Source organism: Zootoca vivipara, chromosome 6, assembly GCF_963506605.1.
Source record: "Zootoca vivipara chromosome 6, rZooViv1.1, whole genome shotgun sequence".
NCBI lineage: Eukaryota > Metazoa > Chordata > Lepidosauria > Squamata > Lacertidae > Zootoca > Zootoca vivipara.
In genome coordinates this window covers 4,016,313-4,030,858 of record NC_083281.1, presented here as the reverse complement: position 1 = coordinate 4,030,858, position 14,546 = coordinate 4,016,313, and the positions used below count along the sequence as shown (strand labels likewise).

Here is a 14,546-nt window from a genome sequence, read left to right as displayed (position 1 = left end):
TAAAATCAGCTAGGCATCCCACGGGGGCACCTGGGCCGTATCACCATCAACATCCACAGAGCTTTTCAGCTGCTGGATGTGGGATAATCCCCCAGGACACTCTCCTTATAATCCCTAATAGGTTGCCTTTAAGCTGCAAAGCGTGACGATTCAAATAACATCCCCACATATTGGGCTTCCGTGGCACATTATGGAAGTCTGCCGAGTTGCGAGATCGTATCCTTCTAAGAATTGGATGTTGCTCTGTAAAAGAGAAGTTAATTCCTTGAAAGGGGGAAAGCTGTCAACAGTTCTGGAGGTACAGGTCTGAGCATCTGAACCAGTGAGTGAAAGAGACCGGTGGAACAGGCCAAGTCCAGCATCCTGGTCTCTCGTAATGGCCAGCCAGATGCCCGTGGGAAGCCAGCAAGCAGGAGCCAAGTATAGCAGCCCTTTCTGCTCCTGTGGTTTCCAGCAACTGGTATTCAGAAGCTAAAAAAATTCTAAAATCTAAAAAAATGTAGTATAAACACCGACAACTAGGAAACACTGGCCTGCAAGCACTCCAGTTGGAGAACAGTCTTTCCCAAAGGTGTCCTGGGCTTTGAAGATGCTCAAACTCAGGACGCAAGGGAGAAACATGGTAAGAGGAAGGCATCAGGGCCGGCTCTAGGTAGACCCCCGGTGGCGCGGTGCACCAGGGCGCCGGGCCGGTAGGCAGGGCACCACGCAACGAAGCAACGCGGAAACCATGCTGCGCCCTGCGGGGGTGCCGGAGCAATCTCCATCCCTCAGCGCCAGGGCGCGCGACCTGCTCTAGACTGCCCTGGAAGGCATGCTTGGCAAACCCTCACCGGGATCCACTCCTGCCCAGAAACCTATGTCCCCACTGTGGAAGGACGTGTGGATCCAGAATTAGCCTCCACGGTCACTTACGGACTCACTGTGTTTATGGAAGAGAATCTTACTCGTCTACGAGGGATCACCAAAGACGACAATTCAGAAGATATGCTGCCTGCAGCCACTTAGGCAGCACATAGGCAACAAGGCTAGTAGCCACCAATTGCCGTCTCCTCCATGACTTTGTCTAATCCTCTTTTTAAACCATCCAGGTTGGTGGCCATCAGGCCTCTGTGGCCGCGAGTTCCCATCGTTTCACTCAGTGCCGTGTGAAAAATGACTTTCTTTTATCTGCCTTTCATTGAATGTCCACGTGTTCTAGAGTTATGGGAGAGGGAAACTTTTCTCTGCCCGCTTCCTCCATGTCCAGAAAATTCTATAAACTTCTATCGTGTCACTCACCTTTTCTGTAAACTGGAAAGTTCCACATGCTGCACCCTTTCCTGACAGCGGAGTCGCTCCACCCAGCATAGCTGCCAAGTTATCCCTTTTTTTAAGGGATTTCCCCTTATGCTTAATAGGCTTCCTCACGAGAAAAGGGAAAACTTGGCAGCTATGCCACCCAGGGGCAGACTAGGGCAATCTTTCGTAACATGGCACCCGTGTGCAAGGCCAGAACTTGGCGCCCCTGAATGGATCTTCTCAGTCACTGATCTTCTCAATTTTGCACCCCTTCACTTCGGAGCCCTGTACGGGGGAACAGGCCACACCACCCTAAATTCTTCTTGATGGAACCTTTTCCAACTCTACAATACAGTCAAACCTCAGATCCCGAATGCCTCCGTTTTGGAACGTTTCGGCTCCCGAACATTGAAAACCCAGAAGTAAACGCTCCAGGTTTTAATATATGTTTTAATTTTATGTTTTTGCTTTATTAATGAAAATAATGAAAATTATATATATATATATATATATATATATATATATATATATATATATAATCATTATTTTCATTAATAAAGCAAAAACATAAAATGTAACAACATTATAATAGCCATTCTAAAGCATTTGCTCCGCCGGGCTCGTGACTTCCCTTCCTCCCTTCAACTGGTTTCTAATTTCCTAATAGATTGTATACGCATTTCTGCTGTCAGTTTCTGTCCTTCAATACATAGCAAGTCCTTTTATTATCCATGGTCAGATACTATTTTTATATTGTGTTGCAGGATTCATATCAACCCTGCTAGTGTCTTCACATTTTTGCAATGGTCTCTCGGGTACTCAATAAATTTACTCCAATCTCTCTGGAATTTCTGGTCACCTTGGTTCTGGATCCTCAGTCGGTTTGGCTAATTCCACATACTCCATCATCTTCATCTGCCACTCCTCAATTGTTGGTAATTCTTGTGATTTCCACCATTGGGCTAACAGAATTCTTGCTGCAGTGGTCGCACACATAAATAGTCTTTGGTCTACTTTTGTAATCTCTTCTCAACCCAAGCAAAAACGCTTCCGGTTTTTGGGGAAGGTATATTTCAACATACTAGATGAATCCCAAGCCGGAATTAAGATTGCCGGAAGAAATATCAACAACCTCAGATATGCAGATGACACAACCTTGATGGCAGAAAGTGAGGAGGAATTAAAGAACCTTTTAATGAGGGTGAAAGAGGAGAGCGCAAAATATGGTCTGAAGCTCAACATCAAAAAAACCAAGATCATGGCCACTGGTCCCATCACCTCCTGGCAAATGGAAGGGGAAGAAATGGAGGCAGTGAGAGATTTTACTTTCTTGGGCTCCTTGATCACGGCAGATGGTGACAGCAGTCACGAAATTAAAAGACGCCTGCTTCTTGGGAGAAAAGCAATGACAAACCTAGACAGGGTACGGCTTATATTTGGGGCAATACGGTAGTACGGTATGTATTAAAACCTGCTGGCTTTATGTATCTGCGTAGGCTTGCCTTACTGAACAGGTTTTTAGCAGGGGCTGAAGGCAGCTGCATCCTAATAAAATAAACAGTCAAACAATATATATATATATTTAAAAACCAGAACAAAACAAGCATAACAGCAACTTGAAGGACAAACAGCCATTATTCCAAGCTTTTGTTGACCTAATTTTTTGCTCTAATAACCAACAGTTTCAGGGGGTGGTGGTTTAGGATTTCCACATGCACCCCTCACATTTGCAAGCTTCTTTGTTCAGTCAGATGTTTGTTCATATATATATATATGGAATTCCATTTCTGTTATTTACCCTTTTGCGACTCCTATCTCCAGCCTCCCCTGCTTGCAGGCGGCTGATAGGGAGCGATAATAGGATTGTAAACTTCTGAAGTTAATAAGAGATTGCGCCGCCACGTATTAAGGGAAGGGGGGGAGCATTAAGCCTCTTCCTTCTTCTTCCAGCGTCACTTACACGGCAGGATCTTTCCAGCAGCCTCCCAAGCAGCTGCGGTTTTAATCATGAAAGTGCCATGAAATGTGCGGTGTCACCAAAAGTATAAAGAAACCGTGACATTTTCTTGTTTTCTTCTCTCTCTCTTTTTTAACACATTTGCAAGTCTCCCCCCCCCTTTTCCTGGAGGGGAGGGAAAAAACGCACTCACAACCCTCTAATTCCAGGTGTGCTGTGCTGCTGTTAAGAATGCAAGCAGGAAATCTCCTTTGCTGGAAAGGTGTGGGGTGTGGGTGTGGGTGTCTATACACACACACACACACACAGAGAGAGAGAGAGAGAGAGAGAGAGAGAGAGAGAGTGGTACCTTGGTTCTCAAACTTAATCCATTCCGGAAGTCTGTTCCAAAACCAAAGCGTTCCAAAACCAAGGCACACTTCCCCATAGAAAGGAATGCAAAACGGATTATCATATTGTTCTATGTATAAGACTAGGGTTTTTTCCTAAAATATAATGTCCAAAATTTGGGGGCATCTTAAACACAGATAGATCTCCCCCCCTTTTCCCCTTAGAGTCCCCAAAAATAGGGGGCGTCTTATACATGGGGGTGTCTTATAGGCAGAAAAATCTGTTCCAGACTTTTAAAACCCCTAAAACAGCAAATTAACATGAATTTTACTATCTAACCAGACCATTGATCCATAAAATGACAGCAATAATCAATGTACTGTACTATAAAATAAATAAGACAGTATTGTAGATGAAGATAAAGTATTGTAGATGTAGTACAATCTACAGTATTGTAGATGTAGATAAAGGGACCCAGGTGGCGCTGTGGTTAAACCACTGAGCCTAGGGCTTGCTGATCAGAAGGCCGGCGGTTCGAATCCCTGTGACGGGGTGAGCTCCTGTTGCTTGGTCCCAGCTCCTGCCAACCTAGCAGTTCGAAAGCACGTCAAAATGCAAGTAGATAAATAGGAACCACTACAGCGGGAAGGTAAACGGCGTTTCCATGTGATGCTCTGGTTTGCCAGAAGCGGCTTTGTCATGCTGGCCACATGACCTGGAAGCTATACGCCGGCTCCCTCGGCCAATAATGCGAGATGAGCGCGCAACCCCAGAGTCGGTCACGACTGGACCTAATGGTCAGGGGTCCCTTTACCTTTACCTTTTATTGTAGATGATAAAAATGAAAATTAAAAAAATTTCTTACCTACACTGATGATAGCAATTGTTTGGATGGGGGGCTTTTATCCATTTCCACAGTCACACAAGCAATCAAGTAATCAATCAGTAGCTGAACTGGGATCCACACAGTCACTAAAACAAATTACGTACCTGGAAAAGCCTCAAAAAAACCCCCAAAATAAATAGCAAAACAAAAGCACCAAATTAAAGCTCCAAATATCACCTTAGAACACTGCAATCAGAAGCGGAAGGCTTGAATTACAGGGGGGGGGCACAAATTAGCAGCACAACAGGAAACACAGGGGGACGCAAAACAGAACTTTCGGCTTCCGAAAAAAAGTGTGACAACCAGAACACCTACTTTGGGTTTTGCAGCATTCGGGTTCCAAGTTGTTCGTGAACTAATCTGTTTGAAAACCAAGGTGCCACTGTTTGTGTGTGTGTGTGTGTGTGTGTGTATTCCAAAGGCAGGAATCCATTGATAATTATTTCATTATTTACTTTGTTTCTGGAACTGCGACTTTAGAAGTAAGTGAGGTCAGGGCTGCAGCCCTAAGCAGGTCCCCATTAAAACGCAAGCAGAATGAATTCCCCTCTGGTTGAGTACATACATTATATCCAACATTCAGTTGCACACTGAGATCCTGTTTCTTTGGCTCAGCCAGCAAACAACCACTGAAAAGCGCTCCTTCCAAAAACTGGTTTCGTTCCGAAAATAAAAACTCGATGCAAATTGATTCTGCATTGCTCCTCAGTTTGTCCATTTGATAAAGGATTTTGTCGTCGTCGTCATCTTACAAAATATGAAATAATCCAAACAGACCTATAAACAAAGGCCTCTCTCTCTCTCTCTCTCTCTCTCTCTCCAGCCTGCTTTTCAGCCTCCAGGCTGTTGGCACTCCGTTCAGGAGAGCCATTTACTGGCATTGTTCTGTGTGGTTCAGAGACGACTTCCATTTGCATCTTCACTCCATTAAGTTTGGGAGGCAAAGAACCAAAGAAAATGTTTAAAAATACTTTAAAAAACCAGGAGCCTTTTTACTGGGTATAGTGGGTGAAGAGATACCAAGGGAAGAGAAAAGACTGTTTATGCATGCAACAACTGCGGCAAGAATTATTTTAGCCCAAAAATGGAAACAAGAAGAAGTACCGACGAAAGAAGAGTGGCAGATGAAGATGATGGACTTTGCAGAATTGGTGAAGCTGGCGGGGAAAATTCGAAACCAGCATGATCAAGTATTCCAAAAGGACTGGAATAAATTTATACGATATCTGAAAGATTATTGTAAGCATTTGACAGCAGTAGCAGGGTTGTCTGAAGACTTGTAATGAGAAATTTCCTGTCTTTCTATATTTATTTAAATCTTGAGCCGTATTGTAAGGAGTGTCATTAGAATTGGAAAAGGTACAAAATGCAATGATATAAAGGTTAATTTTGAAAGCCATGAGGCGGGCATAAAAGGAAGTCAATAGGCTCTAAAGAGCCAGGGTGGATAATGATGATGTGAATGTATAATATTAAATGGACAATTTTACACACACACACACACACACACACACACACACACACACACACACACACACACTGTATATATAACCAAAGGCAACTCCTTTCAAAATGGAGATTGCAACCCAATACCATTCACACGATCCCAGGCTACAATCCTCACATGTTTGCTACCAGAGAACAACAATCAGTTAGCTAATTGTGAACTCTGCAAGGAGCTCACAGTCCTTCAGAAAAACTCTTGGGGGGGGGAACCCTTGCCCTCGTACTGAGACTCTCCCTGGAGCCCGAAGATGACATCTGTGAAGGCGGAGGAAGCCCCAAAGGGACCCGAGGCACAGGGGGGCTTTGTTTGGGCTGCTTGGCCTATCCGCCTAACAGCTGAGGTGTGGGGTAGCGAAACAGCAGCAACATTCGCTTTCCTATGCATCCTCCAGCCTCCGTCTGGCTCCAGAGCTTCAATTTTAGCTGAAGAGAGAATTGTGTGGAGAGAACGAGGGGGGAGAGCTGGGGAGCGGGAAAGAACAGGCATTTAGAGGCTTTTTGGAGGGTGTCCCCCACTTTATGTGATTTCACTTGGGCGCATGGTGGCCCAGAATCAAACCCCCACATATATGGAGGCGGGATGCCTGTGTTGAGAAGAGTATGTAGGAACTTTTTACTGAGTCAAACCCTGTTCCTCCTCCTCCTTCTTCTTCTTCTTCTGTGATCCCTCATAGCTGAGTAAGATTGTCTTCCATAAACACAGTTTTAACAGTGGGTTTATAAGTGGCTGTGGAGGCCAATTCTGGATCCCCGCGTCCTTTCACAGTGGGGACATAGGTTTCTGGGCAGGAGTTGATCCTGGTGAGGGTTTGCCAAGCGTGCCTTCCTCTTAGTGTGTTTCTCCCTTGCGTCCTGAGTTTGAGCGTCTTTAAAGTCCACAACACCTTTGAGAAAGGCTGTTCTCCAGCTGGAGCGCTCACAGGCCAGTGTTTCCCAGTTGCCAGTGTTTATACTACTTTTTTTAGATTTGCCTTGTAAGAGTCTTTAAACCTCTTTTGTTGATCGCCGGCATTACGCTTTCAATTCTTAAGTTCGGAATAGAGGAGTCGCTTTGGAAGACGATAATCAGGCATCCACACAACATGGCCAGTCCAACAAAATTGATGTTGAAGAATTATCGCTTTGACACTGGTGTCTTTGCTTCTTCCAGTACACTTGCATTAATGCACCTGTCTTCCCAAGTGATCTGTAAAAATTTTCAGAGATGCCATTGATGGACTCTTCCAAGGAGTTGGAGATGGCGTTTTCAAGTGGTCCATGTTTCACAAGCATACTGTGTCAGACCCCTGTTCCACGTAGCTGAGTGTTTTCTGCAGTGGCTACCAGCAGATCTCAGGCTGGAATCTTCCCCCAGCCTACCAGGAGATGGTTCTGAATATGACAGATCTAGAGAGAAACCCAGGAGGCTGTGCTTGTACCACCAGGTCCATCTAGCTCAGTAGTTTCCACACTGACTGAGCTAGGTGGATTTCAGATGGGGACATTTCCCTACGTTACATGCACAGCTCAGTTGGTTGGAGCGTGGTGAAGATAACGCCAAGGTTGCAGGTTCAATTCCTGTATGGGGCAGCTGCCTATTCTTGCATTGCAGGGGGGTTGGGCTAGATGACCCCCCGGGGTCCCTTCCAACTCTACAATTTTATTATTCTACATGGAGAGGCTAGAGATCGAACCTGGGATCTAATGTATGCAAAGCAGGTGCTTTCCCCACTGAGTTACAGTCCTTGTCTTGTGTGGGTTTGTGAGTTGCTTTTTCGTAATTTGGAGACCAGCTTGTCTCAAAGTTAAAACACCATTCCCCCCCCCCTGCTCAACCTCCTTTATCTCTTTTTATTTTTAGATCAAACTCAAAGAGATCTTTGAGACTACCTCGCAGATCACCCTCATCCTTGAGCTGGTGACAGGTGGCGAGCTCTTTGACAGGTAACCAGCAAGAAGCCCTCTGCCGAACTGGCAGGTTCTTAATAAAAGGTGACAAATAGCATCGAGGAAGGGGAAAGGATGATAATTTGTGTCAGAGCGACCTGCAGAGAAGCTGTGTGCTTTATTTGTGTGTGTGTGTGTGTGTGTGTGTGTGTGTGTGTGTGTGTGTTGGAATAGAGAGGGGGGCGTTGAGGAATACAGTACTTTATGCCAGCCTTTCTCAACCATCACTGTCAATTCCCGCTGCAGATTCCCTGCAATCCGCTTTCTTTCCCTCCATCACACTCACTAAAAAAAAGTTCTGCTCACTCCAGTGCCAGAAAGCTTGTCCTTTCAAATGCCCAGTTATCTGCAGCCCGTCTTCTTTATTGCTCCAAGTGTGCAAAGGGCTTCATTTTTCAATGTGCACTTTGCACATGAGCAGAGACAATCTGGTCTCATATACAAAAACTGTGTTTTTTTAAAAAAAATAAAATGTTGTTTGACAGTTAGCAAAACGAACTCTATGCAGAGGTACCATGGCTGCACCGGTTGAACTCAATGAGAGTCATTTTACTGTGTTATCCTTTGTAAACCGCTCAAGTAGGGAATGAATTTTATGAAATGAATAAAATAAGTTCAATGGGCCCACAGAAATCAATGCATCGCCTTGAGGATGATGTGGAGGAATATGTCCCCATATATTCACATCTCCTTTTGCTCTTCCCACTGGAACCAAACATAAATTCAGACCAACTGCAACCTATAGTTAAGAGGATCAGGTTCTGAAGCCCTGGGTTCAAATCCTCCCACTCAGCTATGAAGCTCACTGGGTGACCTGTCTCAACCTGATCAACAGGCTGCCGTGAGGATAAAATTGGGGGGGGGGACCACATGCTTCCCCTTGGGAAGAACATCGGGTGATAAATGTAAAAAAGGCTCAGAAAGGGACAACCAAAATGACCAAGGGACAAAGTTGCTCCCCTAGGAGGAACGGCTGCAGCATTTGGGTCTTTTTAGCTCAGAGAAAACACCTTTATTCCTCTGTTCTCCCATTTATCTATAAGCTGCTTTGTCACCGTGCGGTATACGTCTTTCAAATAAACGATAAAGGCCATTTGAAAAGATTTGTTAGGTAGAGTAGCTAGTGGCAAAGTGAAAACACGGCAACTTTTGAACCCAACACTTTGTGCCCTCCTCTGCCCTCTTTCAGGATCGTTGAACGGGGTTTCTACAGCGAAAAAGATGCAGCTCATGTGGTGAAGCAGATCCTGGAAGCTGTTTCCGTAAGTCATCCTTCTCTCCTGTTTGGGTTTTCCCCCCTCTCTCTCCAAAATCCAGTCCCCGTCCCCCCCGCATCTGTTCCAGAGTCCCTGGTTGTCTCTCAACTGAGTCTTCCTCAGAGTCAGCAATGGCTGTGTTATAGCAGAGTTCATTGATTTCAGCGGTCTCCTTGGAGTATTAGACTGTGCACTCAATCCCTGTTTGCACCACTGGCTTAGGGAGCACCGCACACATTCACCACAATCTATACTTATCCTGCTGTTTCTTAGGAATTACCATGGCTGTGTGCACATTGCATGCCAAGGCACCCGAGCCACAAAGTTCCCAGGAGAACAATAAATCAACACAGACACAGAATATTTGGTTTATGGGTTCAAATAGGCCACAACGTTACTGGTTACAAATCAAAAAAATTCCTTCCAGTAGCACCTTAGAGACCAACTAAGTTTGTCATTGGTATGAGCTTTCGTGTGCATTTTGGTTACAGATGTGAGCAGTTTGGCTTACGCATTGGGCAAAGCTAGGCTATATATTGACTCCTGCAGGAAGTCCACGGAAGGGTAAACCACTCAAAAGGGGTGCCCTATAACTTACGTCAGATGGTGGCACCACCCTGAGGGGTCTCCGTAGGGACTGTGATATGGCCCTAGCCCACGCCCAGTATTCACATCCCAGATCCCTTTAACAGGATACCCTTACTGAAAAGGGGCAGGCGAGGCAACAACCAAACAAAGGCTAACCCAATGCCTAACCTCACAAAAGTTGAAACCAAAAAATCCTTCCAGTAGCACATTAGAGACCTGAAAAAGTGTGCATGCACATGAAAGCTCACACCTATGACAAACTTAGTTGGTCTCTAAGGTGCTACTGGAAGGAAATTTAATTATTTTTTGTTTCAACTACGTCAGAGCAACACGGCTACCTACCTGTAACTCACAAAAGTTGTGACAATTGCTACTAGGTAGGTGAAAACCCAATGGCTGGTGCCAATTTGCCAAGTGGCGACCAACAACTACCATGGCAAGGTCATATCAGAGCAAAGCATAAAAAGAGGGTGGATGGGTAGCGTGATCCGACGAAAAGGCAAGGGAGAGGGAGCTGGCTGGCCGCGCTGAAATTAAATGGCCCGCAGCCACACCCACCCTGGCTGCAGATTGGCTGGGGCTATCCCCAGCACAGATGACGTGGCCGGCTGTGACGTGGGTTGGGGGGTAGGCAGCGTACCTCCCCCTACGCAGGAAACGGTTGAGGCTCAGCTGACTGGCTGCAACGCCGTACACCAGATGATGATGATGATGATGATGATTAAATTCCCCAGCCACTCTGGGCGGCTTCCAACAAAATATTAAAATACAATAATTCATCAAATATTAAAAGCTTCCCTAAACAGGGCTGCCTTCAGATGGCTCCTAAAAGTCAGGTCGTTGTTTATTTCCTTGACATCTGATGGGAGGGCGTTCCACAGGGTGGGCGCCACCACCAAGAAGGCCCTCCGCCTGGTTCCCTGTAACCTCTCTTCTTGCAGGGAGGGAACCACCAGAAGGCCCTTGGAGCTGGACCTCAGGGTCCAGGCAGAACGATGGGGGTGGAGACGCTCCTTCAGGTATACTGGACCGAGGCCGTTTAGGGCTTTCAAGGTCAGCACCAACACTTTGAATTGTGCTTGGAAATGTCCTGGGAGCCACTGTAGGTCTTTCAGGACCGGTGTTATATGTACATACTCTTGCTCCAATACGCTTCCCCCACTGACGTTGGAAGCTGAGTACCCACAATGATGTTAGCTGCAATCAATCTGTACCCTGCAGATTCCTGAGAGATATTCCTGTTCAATGCGTATTTTCCTACAAACCAGCTTCCATCTGAATGGGAAACGGAAGCTGCAGTTAAGCTGAGGTGTGTCTCTTTCAGGCAGCCACTGAGCATGCTCAGATGAGAGCACACGCTCGGACGGCTGCTTCAGTAAGGTTACCAGATCTTTTTCAATGAATCCGAGGACACTTTTCAACTTCAATAGGAATGATAGGATTTTGTCAGGGGACTGATTTGTAAATCCGGGGACTGTCCCAGTAACTGTCTGGTAATCTTATGCTTCAGGGAACCAGAGTTCGGTGCGGGGAAACAAATCAGGGAGTGGGCAATGGGTGGAAACACCAACTCCCTTTTTCTGGTCTGTGCAGCAATTCGAGTCTCAAATCACAGAGCGGAGGAACAACCTTGCTGCATTGGAAGTCGCTCAAGTGCGCACACCGTGCATTTCGAGACGGCTTTCTCCCCCAAACCAGCTTTGCTCTAAACTGAGAAAAGGAACAATCTAGCCGATAATGTGTTCAACAGCCTTAGGCCCCCACGCCACACAATCCCCGGATGCGGAGCAGACCAAAATTTGGCAACTTCCACAAAAGTTCCATTTATGCTAATCCTTGCAAAGCTGCGCTGTTGCTTTCTCATACCTTCCTACGTGAGTGAAATGGCCACCTCCTGCCTCGCTGGTGTGTGCGTGTGCTTTATTTCATTTTTATTAACTGTCACTATCTTTTAAAGCTCCTCGTCTTTCCAATCTCTTGCAATCGGCAACCTGTGAAATTAAGATTGGCACCAGCAGCTCCCTAGGCTGGTAACACAATTTGCGCGGCATCTGTTGTTTGTTTGGGTGAGAGGAGCCAGAGAAAGCGGCTGCCAAGGGACCACCAGGCAGAACAAAAGGGGGGAAGAGGGAGAGGGGGGGGTATTTACTGTAGGGCAGGACAAGTTAGTCTTGTGAGGGTTAATAGCTGGCACACAAAAGGTAAAAGGTAAAGGTCCCCTGGACAGTTAAGTCCAGTCAAAGGCGACTACAGGGTTGCGGCACTCATCTCACTTTCAGGCTGAGCCGGCATTTGTCCGCAGACAGCTTTCCGGGTCATGTGGCCAGCAAGACTAAACCACTTCTGGCGCAATGGGACACCGTGGCGGAAACCAGAGCACATGGAAACACCGTTTACCTTCCCGCAGCAGCTGTACCTATTTATCTACTTGCACTGGCGTGCTTTCGAACTGCTAGGTTGGCAGGACCTGGGACAGAGCAACAGGAGCTCACTCCATCGCTGGGATTCGAACCACTGACCTTCCGACTGGCAAGCCTAATAGGCTCAGTGGTTTAGACCACAGCGCCACCCACATCGCTGCTGGCACACAAACACACACCTGGTAAGGACCCGTCTCACCTGGGCAATCAGCACTAAGCTACCTTCCACACCAGAGTTCAGCTGACCTTTAGGAGAGGTCAGCTGACCCCGTAGGCTCTATAAAACCCGAGCCCAGAAGTTCAAGAGGAGTCATGCGTGTCTTTGTAAAGATATATATGTGCTGTGGTCTAAACCACCAACCCTCTTGGGCTTGCCAATCGGAAGGTCAGCAGCTCGAATCCGCGTGACAGGGTGCGCTCCCATTGCTCTGTCCTAGCTCCTGCCAACCTAGCAGTTCGAAAGCACGCCAGTGCAAGTAGATAAATAGGTACCGCTGTGGTGGGAAGGTAAACAGTGTTTCTGTGCACTTCAGTTTCCATCTCAGAGTCCCGTTCCGCCAGAAGTGGTTTAGTCCTGCTGGCCACGTGACCCGGAAAGATGTCTGCGGACAAACGGCCTGAAAGTAAGATGAGCACCACAACCCCATAGTCGCCGTTGACTGGACTTAACCGCCCAGGGGTCCTTCACCTATATGCCTGAATGTCTATTTTCTGGGTTGTGTGTGACTAAGTCCTACTCCGAACAGACATAATTTTCAAGTGTCTACTCTGAGTAGGACTAACGTTGACCACATGTATACTATGTACATATATTACATGTAGTGCATTTTTTTCTCTTTTTTAAAAAAAGTTTAGAGGTACTCTCATTTTGACTCAAGAAAATCACCATTTTGTAGTTCAATTTGGGGGAAAATAAATATAGTAAATGGACAAAAGTACAAAGATTCACAAAATGTTCAGGGTTATGTGTACCCCATGTACCCCCCAGGAAAAAAAAGCACTGATTACATGTGTGAGAGAGAATCTTATCTATATATGGGCACATGCCCATATATCTACATACAGAGAATATTAGCTAGGTCACCCTTTCCTCTTTATTAAAGGTCAGTGTGAGACTGTTTCCATGGAAACCAAGGGTATTTATTTTTCTTCCTTTCTTTTTGGTTTTTAATGAGGCAAGGGAACTCCTAAAGGACAGTATCCCATGTAAATGCTCTGCGGAGATTACGACTCCACCTTTCTGCACAGGCAGGATGATAGCCCCCTAGCAGCAAAAGATTAAAGGGGGGGGCGGTTCAGAGGGGGAGGTAGGGAGAAGTCTAATTATAAAAAGGACCACCTCCAGCTGTCTGTTCATTCTGGGACCTTCTCATGGCAAGGAGGAGGCCTGGGGATGGGGGGATAGGAGAAGGTGGACAATAAAAGAAAAAAGAGAAGAATGTTTTAGAAATATGAATAGCTTAAAATAAGAATTGGTGTACATGATAATGGATGAAATTTGGATATATGAAAACTGCTAAGGATAAAAACAATTGTAAATGAAAATCAGAAGGGTGGGATTTGAGGAAGTCCTCAAGACAATGTTAAGCAAAATATGAGGTTACGAAATATTGATATGTTTGTTTGTATTTTGTTAAAATGTTTCAATGCTATTTTTATCATTTTGTGTTCTGTATTGTTTTTGTTTTTCTTGTATGTCTTATTATAAAATGAAAAAAAAGGAAAACAAAAATTAAAGCAGCCTACAAGCTGAGTTAATCGTAGAAATGGCTGACGGACTCTAGGGGGCAAAAATGAAAGCAAAGTTCATCTTGTATCAGTTTGGGTGGATTTTGACAACTGTCACGGATCATCTCCCACGTTAAAACCCGTTGCCCTGATATTTCCGTGTTCTCCCTCCGCGATGTCTCTGAACACCAGTTGCTGGGAACCTCAAATGTGTGGAAAGTACTACTGCGCTCAGATCCTGCCTGTCGGCTTCCCATTGGGCATCTGGTTGGTCACTGTGAAGACAGGATGTTGGTCTAGACTCTAGATGGGCTTCTGGCTTGATCCAGCAGGGCTTATGTTAACCCGACTCCAGTTTTCATTTAAAACCAACCAACCACCAAGTTTCTAGTCCTTACAGTAGGTGGTGATTTCCCAAAGCCAAGCCTCTAAGGCTGCTTTCATGTTTTAACAATCGGCCAGAAGCAGAATTTAAACATTAGGTTCCACATGGCACTTTGCGTGGAATTTCCATGAAGTCGGGGTGAGGGACGGGAGCAAAAGGGAAGGCAAGTTTTGAAATTCAAATAGCGGAGCTTTGAAGAAAAGCTGGGGTGGAGGGACAACACAGAGGAGTTGGGAGAATATGGGTGGGCAAGAAGGAGATTTTAGGGGGGTTGGATAAGATG

At 45.8% G+C, this 14,546-nt stretch overlaps 1 protein-coding gene across 1 annotated transcript in view; it reads left to right on the top strand.

Annotated features, from left to right (window-relative positions):
• LOC118086017 (calcium/calmodulin-dependent protein kinase type IV-like) overlaps positions 1 to 14,546 on the top strand; it is a 49,332-nt gene that overhangs the window by 16,335 nt on the left and 18,451 nt on the right. Inside the window, exons 4-5 of the mRNA XM_035117220.2 lie at positions 7,801 to 7,883; positions 9,076 to 9,148. Of these exons, the coding sequence (XP_034973111.2) occupies positions 7,801 to 7,883; positions 9,076 to 9,148 (156 nt within the window). The remainder of the gene's footprint in view (positions 1 to 7,800; positions 7,884 to 9,075; positions 9,149 to 14,546) is intronic.